This window comes from Halyomorpha halys, unplaced genomic scaffold (assembly GCF_000696795.3).
Source record: "Halyomorpha halys isolate HHAL.00 unplaced genomic scaffold, Hhal_1.1 Scaffold1388.1, whole genome shotgun sequence".
NCBI classification, from domain to species: Eukaryota; Metazoa; Arthropoda; class Insecta; order Hemiptera; family Pentatomidae; genus Halyomorpha; species Halyomorpha halys.
In genome coordinates, this window is record NW_027107006.1 from 62749 (window position 1) to 89719 (window position 26971).

Sequence of the window (26971 nt, forward strand, 5' to 3'; positions counted from 1 at the left end):
AGTTTATATATTATATAAGTATTATAAATTATATAAATATGTTAAAAATGTATTATTTTCCTATCTGCGAGTATACTATGAAATATTTTAATTTTCTTATGAACGATAATATTATGAAATATTTTTTTTCTATATACGAGTTTATTAAGAAACCTATTAATTTTCCTATCTGCTAGTATATAATGAAATATTTTAATTTTCCTATCTGCGAGTATATTATGAAATATTTTAATTTTTCTGTCTACGATAATATTGTGAAATATTTTAATTTTTCTATCTACGATAATATTATGAAAATTTTTAATTTTTCTATCTGCGAGTATATTATGAACTTTTTTAATTTTCGAAGTATATTATGAAATATTTTAACATCCCAAACACTGAGTGTATTTGGAGTTAAGGAACAAATACATAACTCAATGAAATAATTATTTATTTTTTTTAGAAATAATATGAACTATTGAAATAGCATGTTTTACTATTCATTTTGACGTTCAGTTTCCGATATATTCCTAATTACATGATTTTCTGTATGTCTGACAACAGCTGTAATAGTAATGTTTAAGATAAAAAAAATGACTGGATAATAAAAATTGATATGAATTATTATAATAAAAAAACTCCCCCCCCCCCGCTCCGATATCCTGTTGGTCTTCTCAGTCCGCCATTTTCTTGATTTTTTTCTTTTTTATTCTTATTTCCCTTATTTTTCTGTTATATTCAGTAAAAAGAAAATTATATACGAATAACAGAAAAGAAGAAATAAAATAGTATTGATATACAGTAAACAGTGATAAGAGTACGTAAACTATAAGATTAAAAGGTTAAAAATCTACAGGAGACGCAATAAAACGCTTGGACTAAAACCTCTTACCGCAGACATGGGATGCACTTTTCTTTTTGGCCTTCATTATCTCAGAGGATATTCAATCCTAATAGGCCCTTACCAACTCATTCGCTTTAATTGTTTAACGGTCATGTGCTATCAATTACTGTACCATTGAAACAATTACTTTAATAAGTAATTCTTGATTCTTCATGATTGGCCGTATATAACCCCTAAAATTCATTTCTTTCCTCAGTTTATCTATGAATTTTTGTATATTTGATGTTGAAAATTAATTACAGGCTGTTTACTGAACCTAGAAAATTCAAGGGATTTCTCAAACCTGAAAAAGAAATTTTTCGGGAAAAAATTTGGGAATTTTTATTTGTTACTATGAAGCAGAAACTGGAGGCGAATCTCTGATTATTCTGTAACAGACCTCTACAATTAACGGGGACATAAAATTTATTAAACCAGGAAGTTGTTCTAAAAGAAAGGAATCTGTAATCCAGTAGGAGGCTGGTAAATAAAATAGCAAATAACAAAGGTCAACGCGAATTTCGTATCTGAATTCTAGTTATCAAATTTATATTACTTTCATATAACTAATAAAAGAAAAATTGGTTTAAACAGATCCTGTTTGATCAGGGCCATCTTCTCTTCAGACGCCTAGAGGGATTATCAGGTATTGAAGGAGAAGTCAGGTTAGAAATAAGTGGGTTTGGGTGGTTGGAAAGTTTATCATGGGAGGATTGGTATCTGGTTCTGGCCAAATCCGTTCGAACATATAGAACATTGAGGTCCTGATGGATGACTTGATTTATGACAAAATAAGGAGCATTAAAAATTTTAAGAAGGATTTTGGACTGTATGGATTGGATACGAGAGGAATCCGATGGTTTAGTGAAGGCCTAAAGCTCAACTCCGTATGTCCAGAAAGGCCTTATTAATGTCAAGTAGATCAGTCTTTTGTAATGGTAATACCCGTTTCAAGATGAGAGATTTTGCCCATGATAGGTGAAAGAGAGATACGATGGCAGGAAGATGGGTATTCTGTCGGCTTTTGAGGTTTGAGAATCTTGAGAATTGAGAATTTCCGTGGGTCAGGATAATATGTGGATCGGAGTACACCATTGTAGATGAAGCTGAGGAATAGAATGGCTTTTCGAGGAAGATGTTTTAGGATGTGGGATGTTATTAGGTCATATCCAGGAGCTTTTCGGGTTGGTAATTTCTTGATGATGTTAGATATCTCTGAAGGATGAAATGCTTTAGATGGAAGAGTCATTTGGAGTGGGATATTCAATTCTTCTTCGATGTATTCGACATGGATTGGATTAAGGATATCAGGGTGTGGCTCAAAGGTTTTAAAAAGGTGCTGACCGTACTTAAAACTTAAAAAAACTATTCGAAATAATTATTGAATTTTAATTAAATTAAACTAAGTGTTTATGAAATTAATAAATTATTCGTATTTATTAGAATTTAATATAAACAATAATAATTTATATGCGACTTTGAGACCTTAGGCCTACTCATTGTGGGATCTCATCTCCTAGCGTCAGTATTTCTTCTTGACGTTCATCTCCGGTAGGGGAAATGGAACTCCTCTTGGGAAGTGAGGGAGGATGAGGGGTTAGAATCGCTGTGGACTGATACTTCTTTCTTAAGCTGTAATATAGAAATATTTATTTTTTCGACATTTTGTTATTTTTTAATAAATTCTGTTTTACCAAAAACTTTATTTTTTTAATACTTCTATGAACAAGAAGCCCTAATCACGTCAATGGTCAATAAGTGTTAGAAGAAAGAGGAGGGGTTCTTAAAATAATATAACTTCATAACGATGGTAATATAAAAACAGCTATCGAGCTGGCAAACTCTTATTTCTGGAAATATGTTTTCAAACTTTTTATGTTTATCTGGCTTAATTAATTATCAAATCTTTTAATAGTTTATATTAATTTGTCATTAATAACTATTCAAAATATTTAATTATTTCAAACAGACAAAATTAAAGGTGCTTTGGAAGAAACCATTTTGGAAATTCGGTATTAAGTCCAATACACCAAACTATTTTAATGCGGATACGACCCAGCTAATGTTGATTTACATTTAAAATTTAATTATATATTGATATACCAAGTTTAGTTAAAATCTTTAGTGCTATTTACGAAAAAATCGAAAAAAAAATCGATTATATAAAGAGACTCTTCTGGTCAGGCGATTTTATGGAAAAGTTGCTGCCACACCATAGGTATAAACTCGTCTTAAATATGTCGTTTCAGATTCGTACGGCTTGCTTGATTCTTCAAAGTAAATCGGTGAGTTATGAATATATGTAAATTTCCTGTATATTTTTGACCGTTAAATTTCTTCTCATCTGCTAATGTTTATATTTAAAATTTATTTGAAGTAATGTATGTTTTAAATGGATTCATCATTCTCTACATACATCTGTCTATTGACGCCCCTCAAAACCCAAATCGAACAACGCAATCTTCATATCTACGTTTCGGTCGGTAGATGAGACGTATCCCTAACGTTTGAGAGAGGTGTCTCGGACGTTTACTCGTCGGTTCTGGGTTATTAACATTTTAGGAATCCGTTCGTTACTAAGCCATACAACCTTACACGCCCATTCTATTCACCGCAATGCTATAAATTTAATTATATATTATATTACTGGGTTATTATTATATTATATTACAGTTCTCTCAATTCAGCGTTGTATAGCCTTCTAAAATCTTCCGTTAACTCATCCTTTTTCGATTCGAACATTGTAAGTAATATTTTATTTTAAAACTCTTAAGGCTCTGTTCATTCCTTTGTGTCAGAGGCCACGTTTCACATACATGAAGAACAGTAGGAAAGATAATATTTTTGTAATTTCTTACTATTAAATTTATGTGCAGAAGATGTGAGCTAAGCAAAAAAAACAAGCATTACCAACTTTTAGCTCGCTTTTATTTCCTCATTATTTTCGTTTTTTCTAGTTACAGGCATGGCGCTAGTTGAAATGTATTCATCATTAATTACTGATTTATTCCAAAATATACGTTTATTCTTGGTTGATTTTGTTTTATAGTTCAATTTTATACTTAAATGATTAAGTTGAGGATGTGAAATAATTACTTCTTTGGATACCGCTATGAAACGGAATTAGCATTCCAATTATGAGTGCAAATTTTAATTTATACAGATCGATTTGTCCTCGAAAAAAGTTATATGTTCTAATCACGCAATGCCGAATGGTAAATATTTGCTTTATAGAATAACTGCTTGCTCTATTTCCTCTAAACCATTTAATTTATATTTTAATTACAATAAAAACGCAAGTTTGATAGAATCTTATGTTTCTGACCGTTAAGAAAAATAATGTTAGTTGCATAGACGTGCGCGTGCAGCATTTTTTGTCTGAGAGTGCACAAACCATACTAGTATAAGAGCCCAAGTGGAAGAAAAAGTCAGATATTTCTCCCCATTTTTTATTTATTTAATGAAAACTATGTTTAATTACTGGTAATAAATGGACGAGTCTGCCAAAGGAGGATAGAAAATGGCGTCGGTTTCAAAACGTTAAAAAAATTAATTTTTCATTTGGAGTTACATATAATTAAAATTATCAACAAAACTAGAAAACCTAATAGAATATTTTTTGAAGTAGAGTAAATTTTCTAAATTATGAGCCCTAATAGAACTACGTACTTTTAATAGTTCCCGAGATATAGCTTTTTAAAAATGAACATTTCATAAAATATGCACTGAAAAATCAGTAGTTAGTGAATTTATTTTAGGAAATCGATATTTCAGGAAGCACTCGGCGTGCAGATGCCTATTAGCACTCTAATTAAAGCTAGTTAAATGTTTCATAAATTGGTTTATTAGGTTTATCTTCGTAGGAGTAGTAGTTTTCATGATATTTTACAAAATAAATTCACAAAATGTTGATTTATAGTTTTTCGGACAAAATTTTAGATTTATGAACAAATATATCTCAGGAATCATTAGGCGTACAAATGTGTACCAGCACTCAAAATTAAGGTAATTTAATTTACTATAAAGTAGTTCGTAATACTTATATTTGTAGGGGCAGTAGTTTTTATGATATTCGCAAATGATATGTATTTTGCATATGATATTTTGTCCGAACAACAAGAAATCAATTTATTTTAGCAAATATCATGAATACTTATACTCCTACTTAGATAAGTATCATAAACTACTGTACATGATTGAAATATACCGTATAATATTGAAAATAGAAAATTTATCTTAAATTTGAAAAAGACCTAGTGGGCTCAACAATGAGAGATATGTTTGATATACCTTCATATCTTCACTGATTAATTAATTTGCAAAATTTATGCTCTTGAAAACTGATATATTACCTAAGGCTGGATTTTGCGCCTTCAATTGTTTCGAACACTATATCGCACTACCTTAATTTGAACTGTTTTTCTTTCAACAGTTTCTATCTAATTTGTTACATCAAGTCTATCAATTGTTTATAAATCCCTGTTTCATTTATCTTTATGAAAATTATATCAGTTTGTATTATTATTTAGTCATAATCATATTTAACGAACCCAGGTATAGAAATTCTGCTATCTGTGCTTCTGTCTACTTGTTTTGTTTAAAAAAGTTTAGTTGTTCTTTTTTATTTTACTTTATTGCGAGACTTAAAACGTCATCAAATTCACTTCAACAGTAAACTTGTTCATTTTTTTAAATTGGATTAACAGTTGCATGTGGCCACAGGAATAGAATCGTTTTACAAAATTATACTTATCAAATACTAACATATTAAAAATATCTGTTTGGAAACCAATCCAGTTCATTTCTTTCCTTTAATATATCATCCTGTGAAAAAAATCGATTTTGAATTGGAATATACCAGATATTTACGATAAGCTGTCTATACACATGTCCTTCCTGATAAGGAGTTGCAAAAGAGCGATCGCTCATGCACTATTGTTTATCTGTCGTCTTTGACCTTTAGCTTTACAGCCGGTGTGATCAACAATAATTTATCAACGCTTATTTTATATTCTCCGCGGTTAATATTTATTATTTTCCTGTATTCGAATTTTGATGGCAAAAACTAATCAATTGTTACAAAAATGCTTAATTTAAACATTTTATTCGATCTTAAACCCTCAAATGGTTATGATTTTCTATCCATTGAGGAAATCATAAGAATATTAAGTGCCATATTAAATTTTTTAAATTTATAACTGGAAGATGCTCTTAGTTATCGGAATACTTTAATTATAAAATAATTAATACCACAAGAAGTTCCATAACTAAATTATTCATTTATTAATATATTCATTGTTTTATTTATATCTATTTTCCAATTTTTTTTTTTTGTATGGTTCATTAGTAAATGAATTTATTTCTTAGTTGTGGAACGTTTTTTATTTCTTCTTGACTGTAGCCCTGACCATCTCCTTCAAATACTCGTACAGTCAATTACCTATGTATGTATGTATATATATATTTTTAGTTTTCCTTTATTTATTTATTTCTCTTAGTCGTTGGCTTTTTGTCATTCAATTTTGTGCAGCCTCATTAAGTTTATTAGCCTAGTCGAGTTTCATAACATCTACTATCATAACTATAGTATTCCCTTTCATTTATTGAAGTATATTAATCTTCCAAAAAATTAATTTATATGTGTAGATGTTGATGCTTAAACTTCCCTTTGAATGTTCCTATATATTTGTTCACAATGACCCATAACTCAACAGTATAGGTTTTTTCTATTTGAGATATAGTGTTATCAAAATTTAAATTAAATATCTTGCTAACTTTCAAAATTATTTTAATTTAGCAATGATAGCCATTAAAATGAAAAATATTTGTTTTTATTTTACTTTTTATAGTTATTTCCCCCTATAGGTCAGCTTAATATTCAAGTTACATTCTATTCAAACCAGAATCTCAAGTTGATATTTTTGGTTCCTTACTAAGTGCATTTCAACCCTCCGGGGAATATAACTCTCATTCTTATGGAGTATGTTTTCATCTTATATATTATACATTAAGAAATCTGGTAAATTCATTGTCCAGAAATATTAATTATTAATAGGCCAAAACTATCTATTAATCAGTATTGTAAAGTCAATATTGAAATATCATCTAATTTTATTAACATCTTTATATTATCTTAGAAGTATATGTATTTAATATAATTTAATTTTCAATTTTTCCAGTGGTTTGATGTACAAGGGTGACTATTCGGTTAGGAGGGTACCAGAAGTTGTCGCCCATTCTGGGTATGCGCTGATCCATTTCTACAGCGATGTAGCCTATAACATGTCAGGATTTAATATATCATATAGGTGAGATAATACATTTCATAACTATTTTATTTATTATTTCTATTTAATGTTCACTAAAATGATTTCACACCCACCATTTTCTTTTTCTCAAATTATTACTATTCTTTATATTAATTAACTTATCAGTGGCTAGTTCTTTGTAAAATATTTTCATAATTTTTTTTTAATCCTATAGAAATAATAAACTTGTTAATATATTTTATGTATTTTAGGTTTATGTTCAGTGATATTTCTTTATTTCAAATCAATTAATTCTAATTAAAATATATCCCTTTAGTTTATTAAAATCTATGCCTTCATTAACCAATTGATTCTTTAATAATAAATTATGGTTTAGGTAAAATCTGTAAAATTAGTTATGAATTTTTGCCTCCTTAATAAATGCTTAATGCTTTTATTTCTTTAATGTATAAACCGAAATAATAAAAATACAGATTTTATTCAGTAAGCAGCTTATCTACACAGTTGATATAAGCATTCTATTTTTACTTTATATACATGTATATTTATATATCTTAATTAATATTTTGTAATTGAAAGTTCATACGAATTTATTATATCTTGTATCAGTCGAGTTTATTACACTTAATTAAAATTACACTGCCTTATATAGTGGCAAAATTCATTGTCAAAGTGTTTCCATGGCAATTGTGGTTGCTTGTTAGCATATGAATGTTGAATTTGTTACAATTAGGCATAATTCTGGGGGAAAAACAACTTATTTAAAAGTTTCAACTGGACTTTTATTTTATTTATGTATATTCAATTTTTTTTACAGAATAGAAAATTTAATATCCTTTTCATGATTGTTACTCCAATGCTACATTTTTTATACAATTGAACGTTGATTATCTGAATGTTCAATTTTCTGACTGGCCAAAAAAATAAATTTTGGTTGTTCTGATTTAATATATTTTTCAAAGTTTTGTCTAAAATTTTTTTGGCTAAAATTTTACTTTTATTCATGGCCACCTGGCTACTGAGTTCAGTGTTGAAAATGAATTTCCAGTACTAGGCCATATTTCGAAAAATTGTACAACTTGTGTATTGGTATTTTACAGAAAGTATTATTAATATAATTAAACTAAAATGTTTAATTAAATACCCTACTAGATAGATGTTTTATTGTTCAAGTTTGAAATAAATGTTTATTGACGAGTCAATTTTTTTATTAAAACTTATATCCATATAGTTTGAAAATATCAGTTAACATAAAATTTTTATTTTAAATTTAAAGAATAAAAATTAAAAAAAAAAATTATAATGAAACTTATTTCCCCAAAATAAAAATAAATGGAACCTAAATTTAGAGAAATTATGAATGAGGGTTTCAAAAGAGCTAAGTTCTGTTCTGCTGACCAACAGCAAATTCATAAGAAGTTCGGTGATAGTATGCTGGTTAATGAACCCAATGAGGTTCTCTAAAATGTTTCTTAAATCTTCATTAGTGACTGTTAGTTGGTTTAGATTCATTTTTTTGCGTACAGTATTAACTTGAAAATCTATAAAAAAAGTTGATTTTTAATTAAATTTAACATTGTTGTTGAAGTATCCAAGAATTTGTACCTATCATTCGGTAGTTACAAACTTTATATTCTTAAAAGGTTCTATACGAATTTTTTTCGAAGGCAGTATTCAAAAAATGATATATGTAGCCATATTGGAAAAATACTGAGTCTTCTGTGTGAAATCTTATTTGAGCTAGGTTCAAAATCCTCAAAAAGTGATAGAAAGTTGGTAAGTTTTCTGTTACTTTAGTTTAGGGTGTTTTATTAATTATGTATTAGATAGTTAATTTATTATCAACCTATTGAATGATTGGTTATCATTGAACTAGCCATATTTTTTTATTTTAATATTAACTATCTCTATTAATATAAGATAGTTGCTATCTATTCAATATTAATAATTTGTTAGTTTTTATGACACATTAAAATTGAACATAAAAATAATATTAATTGATGTGGCTCTGACGTATATTGATTTATATATTTCTAGGTTAAATTCCTGTCCAAGCCGATTAGCTGGGCGGAACTGCTCTGGAAATGGTGTTTGCATAGATGGAGTTTGTACGTGTGATGCCATGTACACCGGTGAAGCATGTGACCTGCTCATTTGTCCTAATAACTGTTCGTATAGCAATGGGGAGTGTGCCAGGGACCAACATCGGTGCCTTTGTGGGCCCAAGTATAAAGGTAATTACATCTCTTCTTAATTATAGCACAATTCAGAATTGTTTTCAGGAGGCTGAGCATTGTGAAAATGTACAAAAAATTAAGTCTTCTGTTAGCGGAACAAGTTAGTTCATTTACTATGGCCATATGGAGAGAAAAATTGACAATTATATCTGTCGCTTGGAACTACCACAACCAATTCTCCAATCCTCCCCCTCAAATGTTTTAAAAACAAAAAATATTTGTTTTCAAATAAAACCATTAGATTGAAAAATTGAAATAAAACTAAATTTTGCGTTAAATCTTTACTCGATTAGTTTTTTTAGTTTTTATTTTTTCATCTCAAGTGCCTTTTTTTATTTAACAAACAACTTTTGCTGTCAGTTTATTAGTCCATTATATAATTCTTATCAACCTGGTGTGGTATAGGCAAATGCTTGAGTATTTTAAAATCTCATACAATGTTTACTTTTAATTACTTACAATCTGTTCCTCCTGTAATGTTTAATTTAAATTCTTTGTTCATGAAATTTATCTTTAATATTTTAAATTAAAAAAGTTATTTTGGATTTGTTTTCTTGTTTTTCCTTTTATCACTCAATTGTTATTTTTTATTATTTATTTAGCAATTACTTATCTTGTTTAGGCATCACCAAAATCAATAAAAAATTGTTATTGATCAAAATAAAAAAAATCTTGAGTATGTATAGGCCATTGACCTTTCTTAAAGTTGCTTAAAAATCTTGTTTAAAAGGTTTTTTTTTTAATTTTACTATATTTTATTAATCCAGGAAATAAGAAGGCCATTGAATTTTTTTTTTAATTCAGTGATCATTTCCAAAAAAAAAAATATTATTCATAGATTTTTACTTATTATTCATAGATGTTCATTATAAATATGTTGGTTTATTTATTTTCTAGGTGAAGATTGTTCTCAAGTTGGTGATTTAGGTTATTGGGAAGTAATACGACCTCGTGGCATCCTTCCAAACGGGTCTGCTTCACATACTGCTTCTGTCTGGCGGGACTCATTACATATAATAGGTGGTGAATCATATGGAACTGCTGGCATGATTTATACTTATGACTTCACAGGTATTGTTAGTTTAAAATTTTTATTATGATGCATATTAAGTCATTTTTATGATTCTAAATGTCTATTTAATTTTTCTAACAGTTAAATCACATCACTTTCACAAAGTTTAATAGTAGATACTTACCCCATACTTGTATATTTTCACAATTTTACAAATTAAATTCACTCATTATAACAAATTTTAAATTTTGTAAGATGAAAATTGCTTTAGAATTTCCTTCTGTTTTGATTTTGTGACATGTTAGTAAAATTAATTCCTATCACATTAAGAATCATCTATTGTTGAGTACAGGGGACAAACGATCAGAACGCATTTTTTGAAATATCAGATATCAATGTTGGGTTTTAATGAAATATTTCATTACACCTTATTCATTCTTTTGATAATGAGGAAGAGTTTGAAGTAGGTTACCCTTTTTTATTGAATAAAACTAAAAATATAGAATGTGATAGAATTCTGATCGAGCTTTCACTCTGCCCTTCTATTATATGCTAGCTCAAAATTAGTGTTTATTTCCAAAATATTGTTTGTAATTATTATATATATTTTTTTTTTCAGGTAACGTTTGGGAAACATACCATTCAACAGACAGCAAAACTACCCCAACACCCCGATATGGTCATTCTGCTGTGATATTTGGGGTAATTTATTTTGTTTAAATCATTGTGGCTTTGTGTATTTTTTTAATAATATCTAACAATGGTGCAGACTTAAAACCGAGAAAAACTCAGGTTGTGCATTTATTGGCTCGTTCCAAACCTGTGATTAAAATTACTTTATTTATGAAATGGTTTGCTTATCGTCATTGAAATTATTATTGCTAAATTGTGATTTTTAATTGTTTCTTTTATAGGATAAAATTTACATATATGGAGGTGTGAAGAACGGTGGTGTTGTTTGTAATGAATTGTGGGCCTTTGATGTTAGTGCTAAATCATGGGAAAATATAACTGTTCGAGCAGAACCTTGCAACTCCAGCTCATTGTGTGGTGAATATTTTTTTTTGTTCTCATAAATCTTTATTTTGATAAATAATTTTTGAACTAATATCTTAATTAATAATACATATTGAAGCTTTATTAATTTATATTCATTATTTTCCTTTTGCATTTATAATTAGGTTGTGGAATATTTTTATTATTTCTTATTTAATATATTTTCTGAGAACAGGTATTTTATTACTGTAGATCCTATTGGTGGATATGTCAGTTTTAATAGCTTACACCTTTCCTTATAACTTATCTTCCAGTTCTTCCCTGGAAGAAGTGGATGGGCCTACAATATTTTCTGTTTGTTCACAATGGCCATTTAGATAGGGTAGTTCATTAGCCTTTCAAGACCTATAGCTCTATTTCTCTCAGCGATACAGCACTCAGTGCCTCTTGGATTCCCATGAGGAATCATGACATCCAGAATCTAGAAGAATCTTGTGTTTGTTGACATCCAGAATCTTGTTTTTAACTGTGAATGGATTATGGGAAAGTTCTGCAGGGATTATTTGAGATCATAATTAACTCATTGAACTCATTTTGTTTAAAGCTAATTTTGACTGTTATATTGTGTCTATTCTTTTCAAAATTTAGATTACCTTAGCTCATAAGGCTTATTTAAGTTTATGTATAAAATGAAATAAAAACTTAATTAAGATACAAAAACTGTAAGTATGTTGGATTAAAAATCAAAAACAAAACAAAAAAGCCCTAGTTTATAAATTGTCATTTTTTCTCTAATTTAAGGCATCTTGAGAATGACAAATTAAAGCCTTAAGCAAAAAATAAGTCAGTTTTTGGATCACGCAGCTGTTCATACTAAAAAGAGAGACCATACTTCATCTCTTGCTACAAAGTTAACCTTCTTTGTAATTAGTTTAAGCTTAATATTAAAATTTATGTATTAGTTTATTAGTAAAGTCCCTGGCTTCCTGGATCCATTTAACACCAATAAAATTTGATTTACTTAAATTATAACACGAAGTAGGCGGTTAAAGCACATTTACAGACTGACTGCCAACTATGAGATAACTCGTAGTTCTTTTCTTGCCAATGATGCTCTCTAGGAGTTATATCATTTTTGTTTTCTTGCCACATTTCATAGTATATACGAATTTCATTATGGTTACGCAAAGACTGCAAGTAATAACAATATCGTAAAGTTCATAGTTAACCAACCTAGGCTGGAACAAATACTATTAGTTAGCTTGTTGTTGAATGTAAGCGTGTTAACTGAATAATTAATCTATGAGACTAAATGTTTTTTAATTAATTAGCCATCTTTATCATGTCTGTGAAATCTATCCAACAATGAAAATTAATAATTTTATAAATTCTCTTTTTGTGTAAATAAGATAATAGCTCCTTATTATATTTGAAATTTTCAAACTGTATTTCTGTTATTCTTGGCTTTGTTTACATCATCTAGTTTGATCTGTTTTGGAATTGAACATCATACTATACAATTTATTGAGAAATTCTTATTTATAAACATATTTTTATATATTTATTTATTTTTTTATAGGTCCATTGAAATCTGCCGGCCATACTGCAACCCTAGTGACTAGTAAAAGAAGCATTGAAAAAATGATTGTTATTTTCGGTCATTCTCCTACTTATGGATATCTTAATACTGTACAGGAATACCACTTTGGTAATTTTCATTTTCTTGATTATTTAAATAATCATATATTTAAAAACATATTATGTCATAATATAAGAAAAAAATAAATTAAATTGACAGATGGTAATGTTGAGTTCCAATGATCACTGAGATAACTTGTGACTAAGCTACCAAACCTCAAATATTTGGTGTATTCACTATCACGACTTTCTCACCACTTTGGCTGCCAAGCCCAATACAATAATTATTTGATATATCATCACTAATATTGGTCTGATTTAACTACTTTTTGTGTTATTTTCTAATCCAATTTTCTTATCTTCGTTTATTATTTTCCTGTCTTTATCTGAAATTTATTTTATATACAAAATGTTGAAGGGCTTTAATAAGAAGACTTGAGACAAGTTTCATCAAAATAGTGTGAGGCGTTATGGGACTACTGTCTTCCTCAGAGCATGTTTTTCGGAAATTGCTGCAGCAGCTAATGCACACAAACAGCCCAATTTAGTACATTGGCATTAGAGGCCAAAACTCTAAAAACAAATACAGAAACATTGATCTACTCGTTCTAGAGATAATATTTAATATTTGGTTTATTTTTCTTTCCTTTCTAGGCTTTTATATATATATATATATGTATATATATATATATAGTGATTCCAGTTCATATCTTTCTTTATAAATAGCTGAGATATGTTTAAATAATTAGTTTTAAAAAAATAACTGATAGTTTAGCATGATTTTCTATCAAAATACCTGGTCTAGAAACAGTACTTTCTTACAAAATACTCAATGAGCCGAAGATCATTCATGGGTTGTAGTCGTACAGGTTGTGTTTTCTTTTTTGTATTCCATGTATGTTAAATATCAAATGTTTAGAGTGGTCAGATTATTATTTCTTGTTAAATTACCTAAGTTCACTATTAAGAGTAATAAACCAAAATTATTATTTATGTATATTTGTAAAAATGTATAGATATAAAAAAACATGTTCCGTTTCTTTTATTTTATTTGAAGCTAATATCTGTTTTTAGGAACACGTGAATGGAGTATAGTAAAAACTCATGGCTTTCCAGTGAAGGCCAGGTACGGTCATTCTGCTGCTTGGGACCCCCTGACAGAACAAATCTACGTGTACGGTGGCTACACATCGGAGGCTCCTGCTTCGCCACTCTTATCAAATAGGCTATACTCATATAATCCTTCAAGAAGGGAATGGTGAGAATTATTTAGTCAGCATTATTATGTAATTTATTTTTAATCTTAAAAATTCCTTGAACTGGCTTTTGAAAAAATGGATAGCACGTTTTACATAATATTTGTTCTACTTGTCGTCATAATTATTATATTATAAATTTGTATACTCATAAATATTAAAAACAATGAACATGTATTGAAACAATATTAGAACTCAAAAAGTTTGTATAATACAATAATTTCAGTTTTCTAATTTATTTTTCACCTTAAAGGACTCTTCTCAGCTCATCCCCGTCAGCACGGTTCCTCCATACAGCTACATTCCTTGATGGTTTGATGATTGTGTTTGGTGGAAATGCTCACAATGATACCTCCTCATCATCGGGAGCAAAATGTTACTCTGCAGAGGCCCTTACTTACGATGTTGCCTGTGACTCTTGGGCAACTCTTCAACTTCCAACTCAATTAAGGGCAGACATTGCTAGGTTTGGTCACTCATCAGCTGTGTTTAATTCATCCTTATACATCTACGGAGGGTTCAATGGTCAAATGCTGAATGACATTCTGAAGTAAGTTTCTAATCAACATAAGAAAGACATATATGAATATGGAGAATAAAAAAATCATTTGGTTTGTAATTTACAGATACAAACTTTTGGCCATCTAAATATTAATCCTATTCTTACCCAACCTCCTTGTGCTGAATGAGGAACTTAATATAGCTTGATCCACATATTCCTGTTTTTCTTTGTCTTGCCCATTCTTCCAAACAGTTTTCGTGTTTAGTTATCCAGTGAATTGATATTTTAATATCTCGGTTCAGACCTGTGTTTTATAATGCAAAGATTCCCTTAAATACAAAAAGGAAAAACATTCTTCTTATTGTTTTATATTGCTGATGATAATGATGTAAGATATTATTTTTACCCTTACAGCCAGTGAAGGCAAAAATTTACATATAAATTTTTTGTTCTAGAGCAATTTTTCAAAAATTGTACAAATCATTTATTTTTAAACTTTAAATTACATCTGAGTATTTAAAAATATATTTTGATTGTTCTGAAATCACTTACAAATCTGTTGATGAGAAAGGTGAAGTAATTTATAGTTATTATATAACTATTACAATTAAATGTAATTTTTTTTTTTTATAACCTTGCTTTAACGCATTAAAAAGTTGCACATTGCATTTTATTTATTTCCTGTCTTTTTAAAGTTGAGGTTCCCCATTTTCAAACTTTTTAATAATAAATATTTCTATCTTTTTATTACTTATTCATGTAAACATATATTTATTTTCATATTTTAAATTTTTTATCACGAAAAATCTCATCTCTATTGATAAAAATATATGTGTAAATTTATCTTATTTTGAAATTGCTTAGGCTTGATCACTTAAAGCTCGGAAAAGTCTGATGGGTACATTTATTTTGTACAATTGTTCTAATACTTATGTGATCATTTACGAAGTGTTAAACTGCTGAAATAAAAAAATTATGTTATATATTTAATTCCAACATAGATATTTATATGAATCTGTTTTATTTAGTATTAATGTGATATTTTATACTGCTTTCTCCTTACTCTAATCTCTTAAGTTTTTTTCTGATCATGTACTTGTTATTTTTATATTATTATTAAATATTATTTTCCTCAATTTTAATGAAATTAATAAAAATTAAAATAATTATTTTTGTATAGATATACTGGAGGAAGTTGTTACAACCTTACGCTTCCTATGTGCCTCAACACACGTCCGGGAGTCAAATGTGTTTGGGAGAAGAAAATCAGGCAATGTGTTCCTATCACAGAAGTTTCTAAGGCAATCCTCGTTGACACACACTGGGATAAAGATGAGGCTTATTATGTGTATGTTTTAGATTAATAAATTAAAATAATACCTATTATAAATATATATATATAATTTTTTTATTTATGTTTATTGTTGTTATTATTACCCATATTGTTGTCATCAATCATATATGTATCGTTACCCCTTAGTAAATTATCATATTCCCTTTATTAAGTCTCATTTTTAAAGACCTTAATGTTCCATATGTAACCGATCTAGCCTGAACCAGATATCATTCCTTTCATTATAAACTCACTAACCAGCCAAACCCACTAGTTCCTAACCTTGCTTCCTCTTCCAACCTTGACAATCCTCCAAGGCGCCTGAAAAGAAGATGGCCATGAGACCTGCTAATGTAAAATGTCATTAGAGTGCTACCAATGGATAGTTTCTCTATGCCTCACAAGTATCACTCCATTTTAACTGAGATCAAATTTACTAAATGTATTATAATGTACAGTATAGCAATAAATAAATAGATAAAATTAAAAAAAAGTCTCATTTTTAAAATTTTGTGTATGTATTTTATGTATACATAGATGAATATATTATTTGTTTTTGCTTTCTAATTCATAAAGTCATCGTCTCATTCACAGCTAAATTAATACTGACATTTTCAAGATTGGGTATTATTTTCATTAATGGAGATCAAATCTCATTTAAGTAACAGTTTCATAAAGAATGCGATATGCATATCTGGTACATATATATATATATATATATATATATAAATTATAATGGCTACTTCCAGGCGATGCCCAGGTGAAAGGAGATCTAGTATTGCAGCAAATATCATGGCTTGCTCTCAGCTTGAAGACTGTGTTTCATGTGTTCACACGTCATTAGGATGTGGTTGGTGTCCTCATGCAAATGTTTGCTCTCATGACATTGTTTGTAAAAAACCTGTGCCTAACAGTCAAGCCTTTACAGCTGAAAGAGTAAGAAAATCCTTTATAATTTTAATTTAATTTTTTTTTTTAATCATTGGATATAATTTACCTTGCTAAATTAACTCATCGTATGTTGTCTGCTATAACAGTTCACTTTCATAAACTATTGATATAAATGTTTTATTGATAAAATCTGTAATTTAAAAACAAAACAAAAATAATGTTTAACGACATGTCCCACTTGAATAATTGCAAAGTTCAAGTTATTTTGATGGTTGGTTTCACCCTCACATTTTAAGTCATCAATATGACTTAAAATAAGAGAGTATCTTGTAAATTAAAATGTGTCATTTGTTATTTTTTTCTGTTACAGTAATTTTTTAAAACGTTAATATTTCATGATAATGTTTTTCATTTTATTTTGGCCTTAATTAAGCCTTATTCTTCATTATTCACAGCCTTAAGAACCATGATTATTTTGATAATATTAGCTTCAACACCCTTTTACTATTTTATTACAGATTTTTATTTTAATTTTTTAAATTAGTAAATTATTTTTTGTGTTATAGGCAGTTACACTCGGTTCAGAGTGCCCTGTTGTGAAGGGAGCATCTTGTCATGTCTACCACAGCTGTCAAACTTGTTCTGTTCAACCTGATTGTGTTTGGACGACGTATGAGCATTGTGTTGCAAATGACTCCTTGGTGGAAGGACCGGTATATAATAATTTATCTTAGAACATCAATAATCCAAATTACAGTGACCTCAAACTGCAATTCGGATTATCAATTTGTTTAATTTTTTTGCTTACATCAGATATTTAATAATTTATAGTTAGCATTTTATTTAAATTATGTCCATACTTTTGTAGAAGTTGTTTCTATATTTATTAATGTACACATTTAGAAGAATTAAATATTTGCATCATATTTACCCAAAAACTCTTACTTACTAAATCATACTGTCAAAGTATACAATATACATTACCTATTAGGCCATATGCACCAAGCATGATATAGCAAGAATTTAGAAAGCTTGAGCCTGACTAGTTCCATCCCATACTGAAAGGGTTGACTTCTTTGAGTGGTGGACCCACAAAATTATTTACCATCATGAAGCTCGTGGATAGTACACTTTTCCTAACAGCTTACTCTCTCCATTATACTCCTTTCTCAAAGAGTCCAAAAGATAGTTAAACCCAGTTTACAATAGCAGACTGTAAACCTCATGTACCTTTTATTTTATATATTTCTTTTAAATTACCCGTCTTAATAATTTAAATGAAAAGTCACTATTAAAAGAAAATAAATCAAATGATAATTATAATTATGTAATAGAAAATTATATTATAATTTTAGTACCTTATTTATTTTCTCATCTATTAGGAACAACCAGTTCAGAAATGTGGGCCTATATGTTCAGAACTCAATTCTTGCTTAAACTGTACAAACGAAGAGTGTATTTGGTGTCATAATGAAGGTAGATGCGTCGACAAAACAGCATATACTGCCAGCTTTCCTTATGGTCAGTGCAGGGAATGGACTACAATTCGGAGTAGATGCCCAGTCTCCCCAGGTAACTTCCATGTTCATATTCATCACAGGCATTGTTTTGAGTAAGTTATATAAAAGGTGAATAAATCTCTTTTTGTTATGGAATAAATATCAACATTGTGCGTATATCTTATAAAACAACCTTTTATTTAAAAGTTGATTATCAGTTATAATATTAACAATTTAATGAATTAATTCCTAAAGTAATAGTGGGTAATCCAATTAAAGCCTACAGTCCAGCTAAGGGAGTTCCTGAATTATAATTATATAAGCTGTTGTCGGATTTACATAATCCAAATTTTGATTTTGTACAAAGTCGGGATCAGGGGTCTCATTTTTTTATGGCTCCCTTACCGCAAAGCCGCCTGATATCATCTATCATGGCATTCAGCCCAGGACCTGGCTTGCCTTTACGATTCACGAACACCTGGTTTTCACCATTTCGCTCACCACTCAACCTGGACGTGGGAAGCTCCAATTAGATGCCGAAGTAACCTCAGCAGCGACTTCCAACAGTCACCCAGATAAGCCATTATTCCTTTATCTATGAGACCACCCAATGCTCTGTCTTATATCATATTATCGAATAAAATAATTTTCATTAAAGCTAACACATTAACACAACTTGCCCCTCCAGGGAATTATACTTAGATTAAAAGAAAATATACGTGCCCATCATTAAAGATTAAAATGTCTCATAATTTAAACCCCCACCTTCCACACTAATTTAATTAAAATTCAACATACATTCGGGATACCTGGAGTAAGGTATGGACAGGTCCCGATGTAAACAGCTGTAATGTTAGTATTTCTATCACTTGGTTTATTTCTATTTTTAATTTAAAAGAGTTCTTCAACCAATGTTAATTCTACAAGGTTTGTGGTGAATAATTTCATTAAGACTTATAAAATTCATTCCATCTCAGTGTATTATTACATTATTTTATTATCATACTAAAAAAAAATAATTTAAATTGATGATGTAATTTTGTTCTTGATTATATAAATTTAGTTATTGTTGCTTAAAGCTATTGTTTACATTTGCAGGAGAATCAGCCTGTATGTCTCATAAGTGGTGTTCCGAATGTAGAGATGCTCCAGAATGTGGTTGGTGTGATGACGGTACAGGCACGGGTAAGTTTTTAAATTTCTGTCTTGTCGATTATCATCATGAATATATTAAATTAAATTAAAATAAACCTGGTATGAATATTAAAAATCTTCTTTAACATGATTTTTATTTATTTTAAAGGCAAAGGAGTATGCTTGCAAGGTGGTAATAACCCTCCTTCAAACTGTCCTAAGAAGCATTGGTACTTCACCCATTGTCCTAGTGAGTACATTTTAATTGTATCAATATAATTGAGTATATATTTTTTGTTAATTTAATCATCATAACTTTTTCTTATGTTTATTTTTTCTTTATTTATTTTCAGCTGAGGATAAGTATTTTTCAATAAGTTCTTGTGATAATATTTACCATGTGTGATTATTATTTATATATTTTATTGTTGGAAGATCGTTAATCGGTGTTCAATATATAAAAAGGATATGGTCCAGTTGCTTAAAAAACAAAAATTCAAATAGTAATTAAACTATTTAATGTGAACCAACGTTTCACCCCACATTGCAGTGCTTCAGCTGGGCTTAGTGAATGGAATTAAACACAAAAAATGAATAGGGCTAAATGTTGGCTCATATTTAATAGTTTAATTATTATTTGATTTTTTTTTTTTTTACTGCCATCTTCCTTTTATATTTTTTATTACTTTGTATGTTCCAATATGCTTAATTGAAGATTGGTAAATTAATCTCTTAAAGCCATTAATTAAAAAAATTCTCTAACCCTTCAAACCTTTAATTTACTCTTACATTAAAAATATTGTAAGGACTGGCTTTATATTTAATGCATTTAAACATTCATAGGTTGTCAGTGTAATGGACACAGTACCTGTGTGAACAACAGTAGTGTTTGCGTTCAGCCATGTGGGAACCTAACTGCTGGCGACCACTGTGAAACTTGTATTCCTGGTTATTATGGCAACCCTGTTAATGGAGGAAACTGTACACGTAAGAATTCTATATTTATATTTGTACTGTCTATTCTAAGATATTAGTACTGTTTCATTATTAAAGTCAATATCAATATTAATGAAGTTTTATTTGTAGGCTGTGAATGTAACAACCATGGAAGCCATTGTTTCCCAGATACTGGAAAATGCTATTGTACAACAAAAGGTATTATTGGAGATCATTGTGAGAAGTGTGATACCCAGAATCATTATCATGGGGATCCAACCAATCATGGCTCATGCTTTTGTAAGTTAAAACTATTAATTATATCATTTACTGTATTTTAATATGTTTTATCTTATTCTGTTACTTCCTTGAGAAATGTCACTTTAAGCATGTAAAATTTTTTTTTTTACACAGATGATCTTACAATTGACTACCAGTTTACGTTTAACTTGTCCAAGAAAGATGACCGTCATTACACGCAGATCAACTTCAAAAATAGTCCACCAAAAGCTGATATTGATGCCGATTTCAGCATTACATGTTCTGTTTTAGCTAAAATGAACATCACTATTAAAACAGGTTTGTACTATCAATAATTTATCCTCCATGAAATTGGTAATGGTTTTAGTTTCTATGTTATGAACTAAAATACTTATTTTTATTGCCATTGAATATAACAATTTTATATATTCCAATTCTTTTTCCACTTAGTTTTGCCATACATTGTATTTCATTATAAGGGTAATTAAAAAAAAATTATTATTTTTGGAAATAACTATATTTTTATGTGTAGTAACCAATAGAATAGTATTATTAGTAAAATGTTAAGCAATTATTTTCTTTTGAATTTCCAGTTAACCAGCCCGAGAAGCCTCTGTTGACAGGCCATAATTGCTCCAATTTCAGAACCAGGTTCAATAAAAACGATCATAGCTTTGGTGTCGTAGACAATGTGACACTGACAACATTTTTTGTTTATGTCTATGACTTCCAGACCCCTCTCTGGATTCAGATATCATTTTCTCAGTATCCAAAGCTAAACCTTCAGCAGTTCTTCATTACTTTCTCATCGTAAGTTTTGACCGATATTTGTTTATGGTGTTTGGAAAATTTAGTTTTATTGTATTTGACACTTGTTGTTCTTAACCCATTTCAAGTGGGTTCCAATGCAGCTAAAAAAAAATAAGATAAGCAAAAAATTGTCCCTTGTCATTTATGTATTTCTTCAACTCTTAAAAAAGTTACGTAATCATTTATTTTAATTTTTGTTTAACCATGTATGTTAAATTTTTATTATCAATGAAGGATTCTATGAAAAAAATTAATTAAGGCAATTATTATTCTAAAGTTTATAATTTTTCTACTTTTTATATTCCTTCCCTTATTTTGTTTTCCTATGAATTGGGGGGGTTGTTCTACTTCAATTATTTGTTGGGAGAAGGGAACGTGGATGGTCTCATTGCAGATGTCCATGGCGTGAAATAAAAAATATAGCAATATTATAGTTATCGTCTGGGTTCTGGCCCACTGTGGAATCATAAGCAATGAAAAAGTAGACGAAGCAGTTCAATGGGCAAGGAAGAGAGAAGCAACAGAGATAACTGCAAGAAAATATGTCACATTGAGGTTATCAAGTATCATTCAATAATCCATTTCTAAAACAGCTCAGTGTAATGTGACATCAGACATTGCAGTTTACACTACGAAGTAAATTGTAATAGTGAACTTATTTATTCATCACTTTTCACTTGTTACTACAAATTTTAAGAAAATAAGTTATATGTACTCATATTTTCCATTTTTAATCATACTGGGTCATTGAAAATTTTGGTGGAGCAGATGGGACCATTTCAGACATTCTAGGAGATGTGTCACCTCTATCCAGTTTGGATTAACACTTATGCCATGAACTTTGTATGGTTTTCATTTTCAATTAAAAATAACAACAAAAAGTGTCATCCAATGTAGTTTGTATTTTGGAAGGATAAGAGAGGAAACAATGTTTTGATATAATTCTTGTATCAAAAACTTCAAAATTATTACTATTTTGAAAATAAAATAAAAAAAGTTAAGTTAAAAAATCAAGTTTTTAAACTAATAATCAAATCTTTCAAACTTATAAAGTTCCATTAAATTATTAAGGAAGGACCTTTGGAAGTAGGTAACAGTAATCGATCACTATTTTGTAAAAATCACATTATTTAACTTAAGGATCCAACTCAGATGAAAATTTAGTGAGAGCTTTCCCAATTAAAAATAAAATAATATAAAAATATCAGACCAATCTCAACCAAAGAAATTTAAATATTATAGACCTTAAAGATTTTTTATCACTGTTCTAAAAACTTGATCTTGTTTCAATTAATCTAAGACTGAATAGTATGTATAATATATATAATAGAAATAAGACAACGTTTATATGATTATTAGTGTGTACGGTTATTAAAAATTATTTTTTTAAAAAATTAAGAATATAATATAAAATGTATTTAGAACAAATTATTTTTAGTCGATACTCCTATCGAATTAAGGCATCAACATTAAAGTTTCACAGAACAAGACAATACTTGTTGAGAGAATGACTTTGTCGGCATTGATGTACTGCAATGAGACTAATCATAATTACTCTTTTACAGTTGAAGAATTAGAAATTTTAATTAAAAAAACTAAAGAAATTATTATGAAGGAAGTTAATGTATTTATTTCATTCATGAGTGTGTTTGTTTATTGAATTACTGTCGTCTCCATTTTACATTTAAGGTTTATTTTGATGCAAACTCATTTCTGAGTTAGAATAAATAACAGCAGGCTAGTTTATTTTAAATGTTGATGATTGTTGATTCTGGAAATTTGTTGTTTTGTTTTATTTCTCCTGTGATTTTTCAAGGCATTCTGGTTTATGCTCTTTGTAGGTTAAGGGAGGACGAATTTTTTCAGTTCATTTAAAAGTTATTTGATGATTTTGAAAATTTTTATAAATGATAAAACTTTCTTAATTATTAATATTTAGTTTTTTATTTTGTATTTACTTACTATTGAAATCATTAATAAAGCATGTTGGTTTGTTATTTATCTACCGCTTATTTAGATTTTAATTTGATTTATTGATTACATATTTTCTTTCTTGATATTTTTATTAATCTTTGAATGTTTTGTAATAGTAGTGAATTCTGATCTTTAAAAGTTCAATTTAATAAGTTTCATTTTAAAGTTTATTGTGAACATATAAAAATTTCCAATCTCGTTCTTCATTTTTTGTAGAAACTTTTTATGTTGAACTCAGGAGTTTTTGTCTAATTCAGTTAGTTATTTCAAATAAAAAACTACATACTGATGGCCAAAAGTTACTACTTTTAGATAAAAATATGTATTCAAGAGTTCACAAAAAAACGAAACAAATACCACTAGTATGAATGAAGCCTTATTTCATATCGATTAAAGATTTATATTCTTTTGATAAACAATATACCATAAATGATTTATATAGTCTTGATAAATAACTTTAGATTTCCTTGTGTTATTACTTTACTATGGATTTTATATTCACTCGGATGTATTGAAAGGCATATATATATATATATATATAATGAAAGTCTTGGAACTGTTATAGAATGGTGATGATCATAATTTATAATGATTGTGTAATTGATAATTATACAATTCACATATAATACAGGAATACTTTGTGTTGTATTTAACTTCATCATATTTACAAGTAAAATATGGCTCTAACAATATATTTAAATAGTCAAATATGGACATTTGAGTGATTTCTAAAAGGGAATCCTTAGAAACTAAAAGATAGTTCAAAAGTAGCACATTGTGGAAGATAAGATGTACATATTAATTTATTAATATTACAGTACACATTAAGATATTAATTTCTTAAACTTTACTTTTTTTTTCCAATTCTTTATATACCATTTTATTATTTTTGTTTCTGTGTCTAAACTCGAAGTTAAGAAAAAATAAGTTGTACTGAAGACGACCACTTCTGATTGTTGCTTTTTCATAATTGGTTTTTGTTGTGTGGCTCATCAGTACGATGGCAATTGTGTTTTCATCGACCATCTGCTTAACTTATGGTCACTTTCACATAAATTTCTTGATACAAATGTCAATTATATTTTTACTATGTATTTGTTTAATTTGCTTTGAAATAAGCACCACACATATGATAATATTATTATTTATTTATTTTTTTTTTAGATTACAATGGCTTAATAGTCCTCTATTGGCTTCTTAGAATACTTCTATTGTTCCATGACTCTATTATTTTAATTAATGCTAATTTTAAAATTAATGTTAAACTTGAAATTCATATTGAAAATGAATATGTATTTTTTTCATATGATCAAAATCGAGCCTTTCCTATTAGTGCACAGTCATTTAGTCCATCAATTGCTATTAACATAAAAAACTAGTAACCATATAGTTCTATTTAAATGATCATTATCAATAGTTTATCCTAGTCTAAAAATAACAAAACGTAATATGCTTTTAATTTAAGGAAAACATATAGAATGGGGATTCTGTTTTTTTAAATAAGGTATTTTTTTTTAAACAGCCTCATGAGGTATTCCCATACCTTTAAGCAGTGCATTGAACAAAAATTAAATAAAATCTATTTCTAAGGTAAATTTTCATGTTAAACTAGTTCAATCAGATGAATCGTTCGGACGTAAAACTTGGTAACTGAAATTTTCATAGTTAGAAGTATTTACTGGAAGATTATTGATTGACCGTGTGTAAAGATGAAAGGAATATGGTCCGGGTGCGGTCAAAAAAACTCAAATAGTAGAAATATACTATTTTAATGAGCCAACGTTTCGCCCCACGTTGCAGGGCTTCTTCAGGGCTATTTTGACGGCAGTCAAAACAAAAATCATTTGATGATATTGTTATGAAAATGATTAATGATATTGTTATGAAAATGATTTTTGTTTTGACTGCCGTCAAAATAGCCCTGAAGAAGCCCTGCAACGTGGGGCGAAACGTTGGCTCATTAAAATAGTATATTTCTACTATTTGAGTTTTTTTGACCGCACCCGGACCATATTCCTTTCATTAGAAGTATTTAGCGTCACTGACTTTTTAAAGATTAATTTCATGATTTTTTTAAAGAGTAATTAGGAAATATAGTTTCTTAAGAGAATAATTTTGATATTATCTAGTGGAAAGTAAGTCCTCTTTGAACAAAAAACATTGTAATTAACAAACATTGACCTAAAACCTTAGATTATTCGTTACTAAATAATGAAATCCCCAACAAACAAAGAATCATAAAAATCTGAATTGATATTCATTTCAAAACATTCTCATCAGGTTGCCATTAACATTGACTAAACTTATTTTGATAAATGATTGGAGTTTAATTTTAACATTTGATTTTGCTCTCATTAATTAAAAACTATTCTATATCAATTCTGATGAAAAATAGTTGATTATTGATGTTAATTATTAATTTTAACAAACATGTATCAATTTTTATTAATCTAAATAATTTTTTTACTTTATGAAGAATATTTTATTTCGGATCCATTATTGCTCTTAAAAATTATTGAATCTCAACTATAATTATCTTTGCGAAGCTTCAAATGAAGTAATTATTGATAGACATATTTGGACCTATTTATTTGATAGGTTATTATTATGGCGTCAGATCAATATGTCTACACAAACATGTCTTTAATTTGCTTTAAAGTACTTGGCTGTCCATTAATAAAAAAAGGCTCTCTATTTTAATCACTATTTTAATAACTATTAATTAATTGTAGCTTATTTTAGAGTAGTATAGTTCATATTATAAATAATCATTAATCATACATATATTGTATATTAATATTCTTATTAGTTTCCATATTGATAGAAACGTTTGTTTATTTTGTGCCATATATAATATCTTGTAGACTAAATGCATAACCAAAAAAAAAAAAAGAAATTCTAAAACTGTATTTATTATTTAACCTTTTTTCATACTTACTTTACTTCCTCAATTACTTAACGTAGCTGAAGTATGGTCATTAGTCAGATTTTTTTTAATTTTCTCTCAATTTACATATTTTAGAATTTCTTGAGTTGGAAAAGTTATTTATTAAAATATTATTCTTTGTTATCATCCCCGATCTCCGTAGACTGTTTGCAAACCTTTTTTTGAATGAATAGTGGTTAGACAAGATTTGAAAAAAACACAGTAAGATATTTGGTTGATTTTTAAATATTGGTTCATTCATGGCAGAGAAATAGTGTAAAAATGACTATTTTTTTGTTTCACATCTACTTTTCTCTTGTACCATGCAAAATTTCTTTCTCTAAATTCTCAACTTAAATAATATATCAAGGTCAAATTTTTTGTTCAAAAAACTTTTTAAATTGATATGATTGTAGTGATTTAAATTATTAA

At 28.5% G+C, this 26971-nt stretch overlaps 2 protein-coding genes across 4 annotated transcripts in view; one reads left to right on the plus strand and one right to left on the minus strand.

Annotated features, from left to right (window-relative positions):
• Positions 1–7044: 7044 nt before the first annotated feature.
• dsd (attractin-like protein dsd) overlaps positions 7045–26971 on the plus strand; it is a 35787-nt gene continuing 15860 nt past the window's right edge. The window contains exons 1-19 of one of the 2 annotated variants that reach the window (XM_014434519.3): positions 7045–7173; positions 9172–9368; positions 10269–10442; positions 11003–11085; positions 11298–11433; positions 12959–13087; positions 14092–14275; positions 14527–14823; positions 15956–16123; positions 16858–17044; positions 17566–17712; positions 18382–18571; positions 19597–19683; positions 19802–19882; positions 20476–20619; positions 20719–20868; positions 20983–21147; positions 21423–21639; positions 24778–25411. In XM_014434519.3, the coding sequence (XP_014290005.2) occupies positions 7052–7173; positions 9172–9368; positions 10269–10442; positions 11003–11085; positions 11298–11433; positions 12959–13087; positions 14092–14275; positions 14527–14823; positions 15956–16123; positions 16858–17044; positions 17566–17712; positions 18382–18571; positions 19597–19683; positions 19802–19882; positions 20476–20619; positions 20719–20868; positions 20983–21147; positions 21423–21639; positions 24778–24814 (2895 nt within the window). In that variant the 5' untranslated portion in view covers positions 7045–7051 and the 3' untranslated portion in view covers positions 24815–25411. Of the gene's footprint in view, positions 7174–9171; positions 9369–10268; positions 10443–11002; positions 11086–11297; positions 11434–12958; positions 13088–14091; positions 14276–14526; positions 14824–15955; positions 16124–16857; positions 17045–17565; positions 17713–18381; positions 18572–19596; positions 19684–19801; positions 19883–20475; positions 20620–20718; positions 20869–20982; positions 21148–21422; positions 21640–24777; positions 25412–26971 lie in introns of those variants that run through there. The other variant, XM_014434518.2, reaches the window with a different exon arrangement.
• The window catches only part of LOC106689527 (uncharacterized), a 55937-nt gene continuing 43673 nt past the window's right edge, over positions 14708–26971 (minus strand). Inside the window, exon 4 of one of the 2 annotated variants that reach the window (XM_067045355.1) lies at positions 14708–14831. The gene's annotated coding sequence lies outside the window, so the exon portion shown is untranslated. The remainder of the gene's footprint in view (positions 14832–26971) is intronic. The other variant, XR_010842869.1, reaches the window with a different exon arrangement.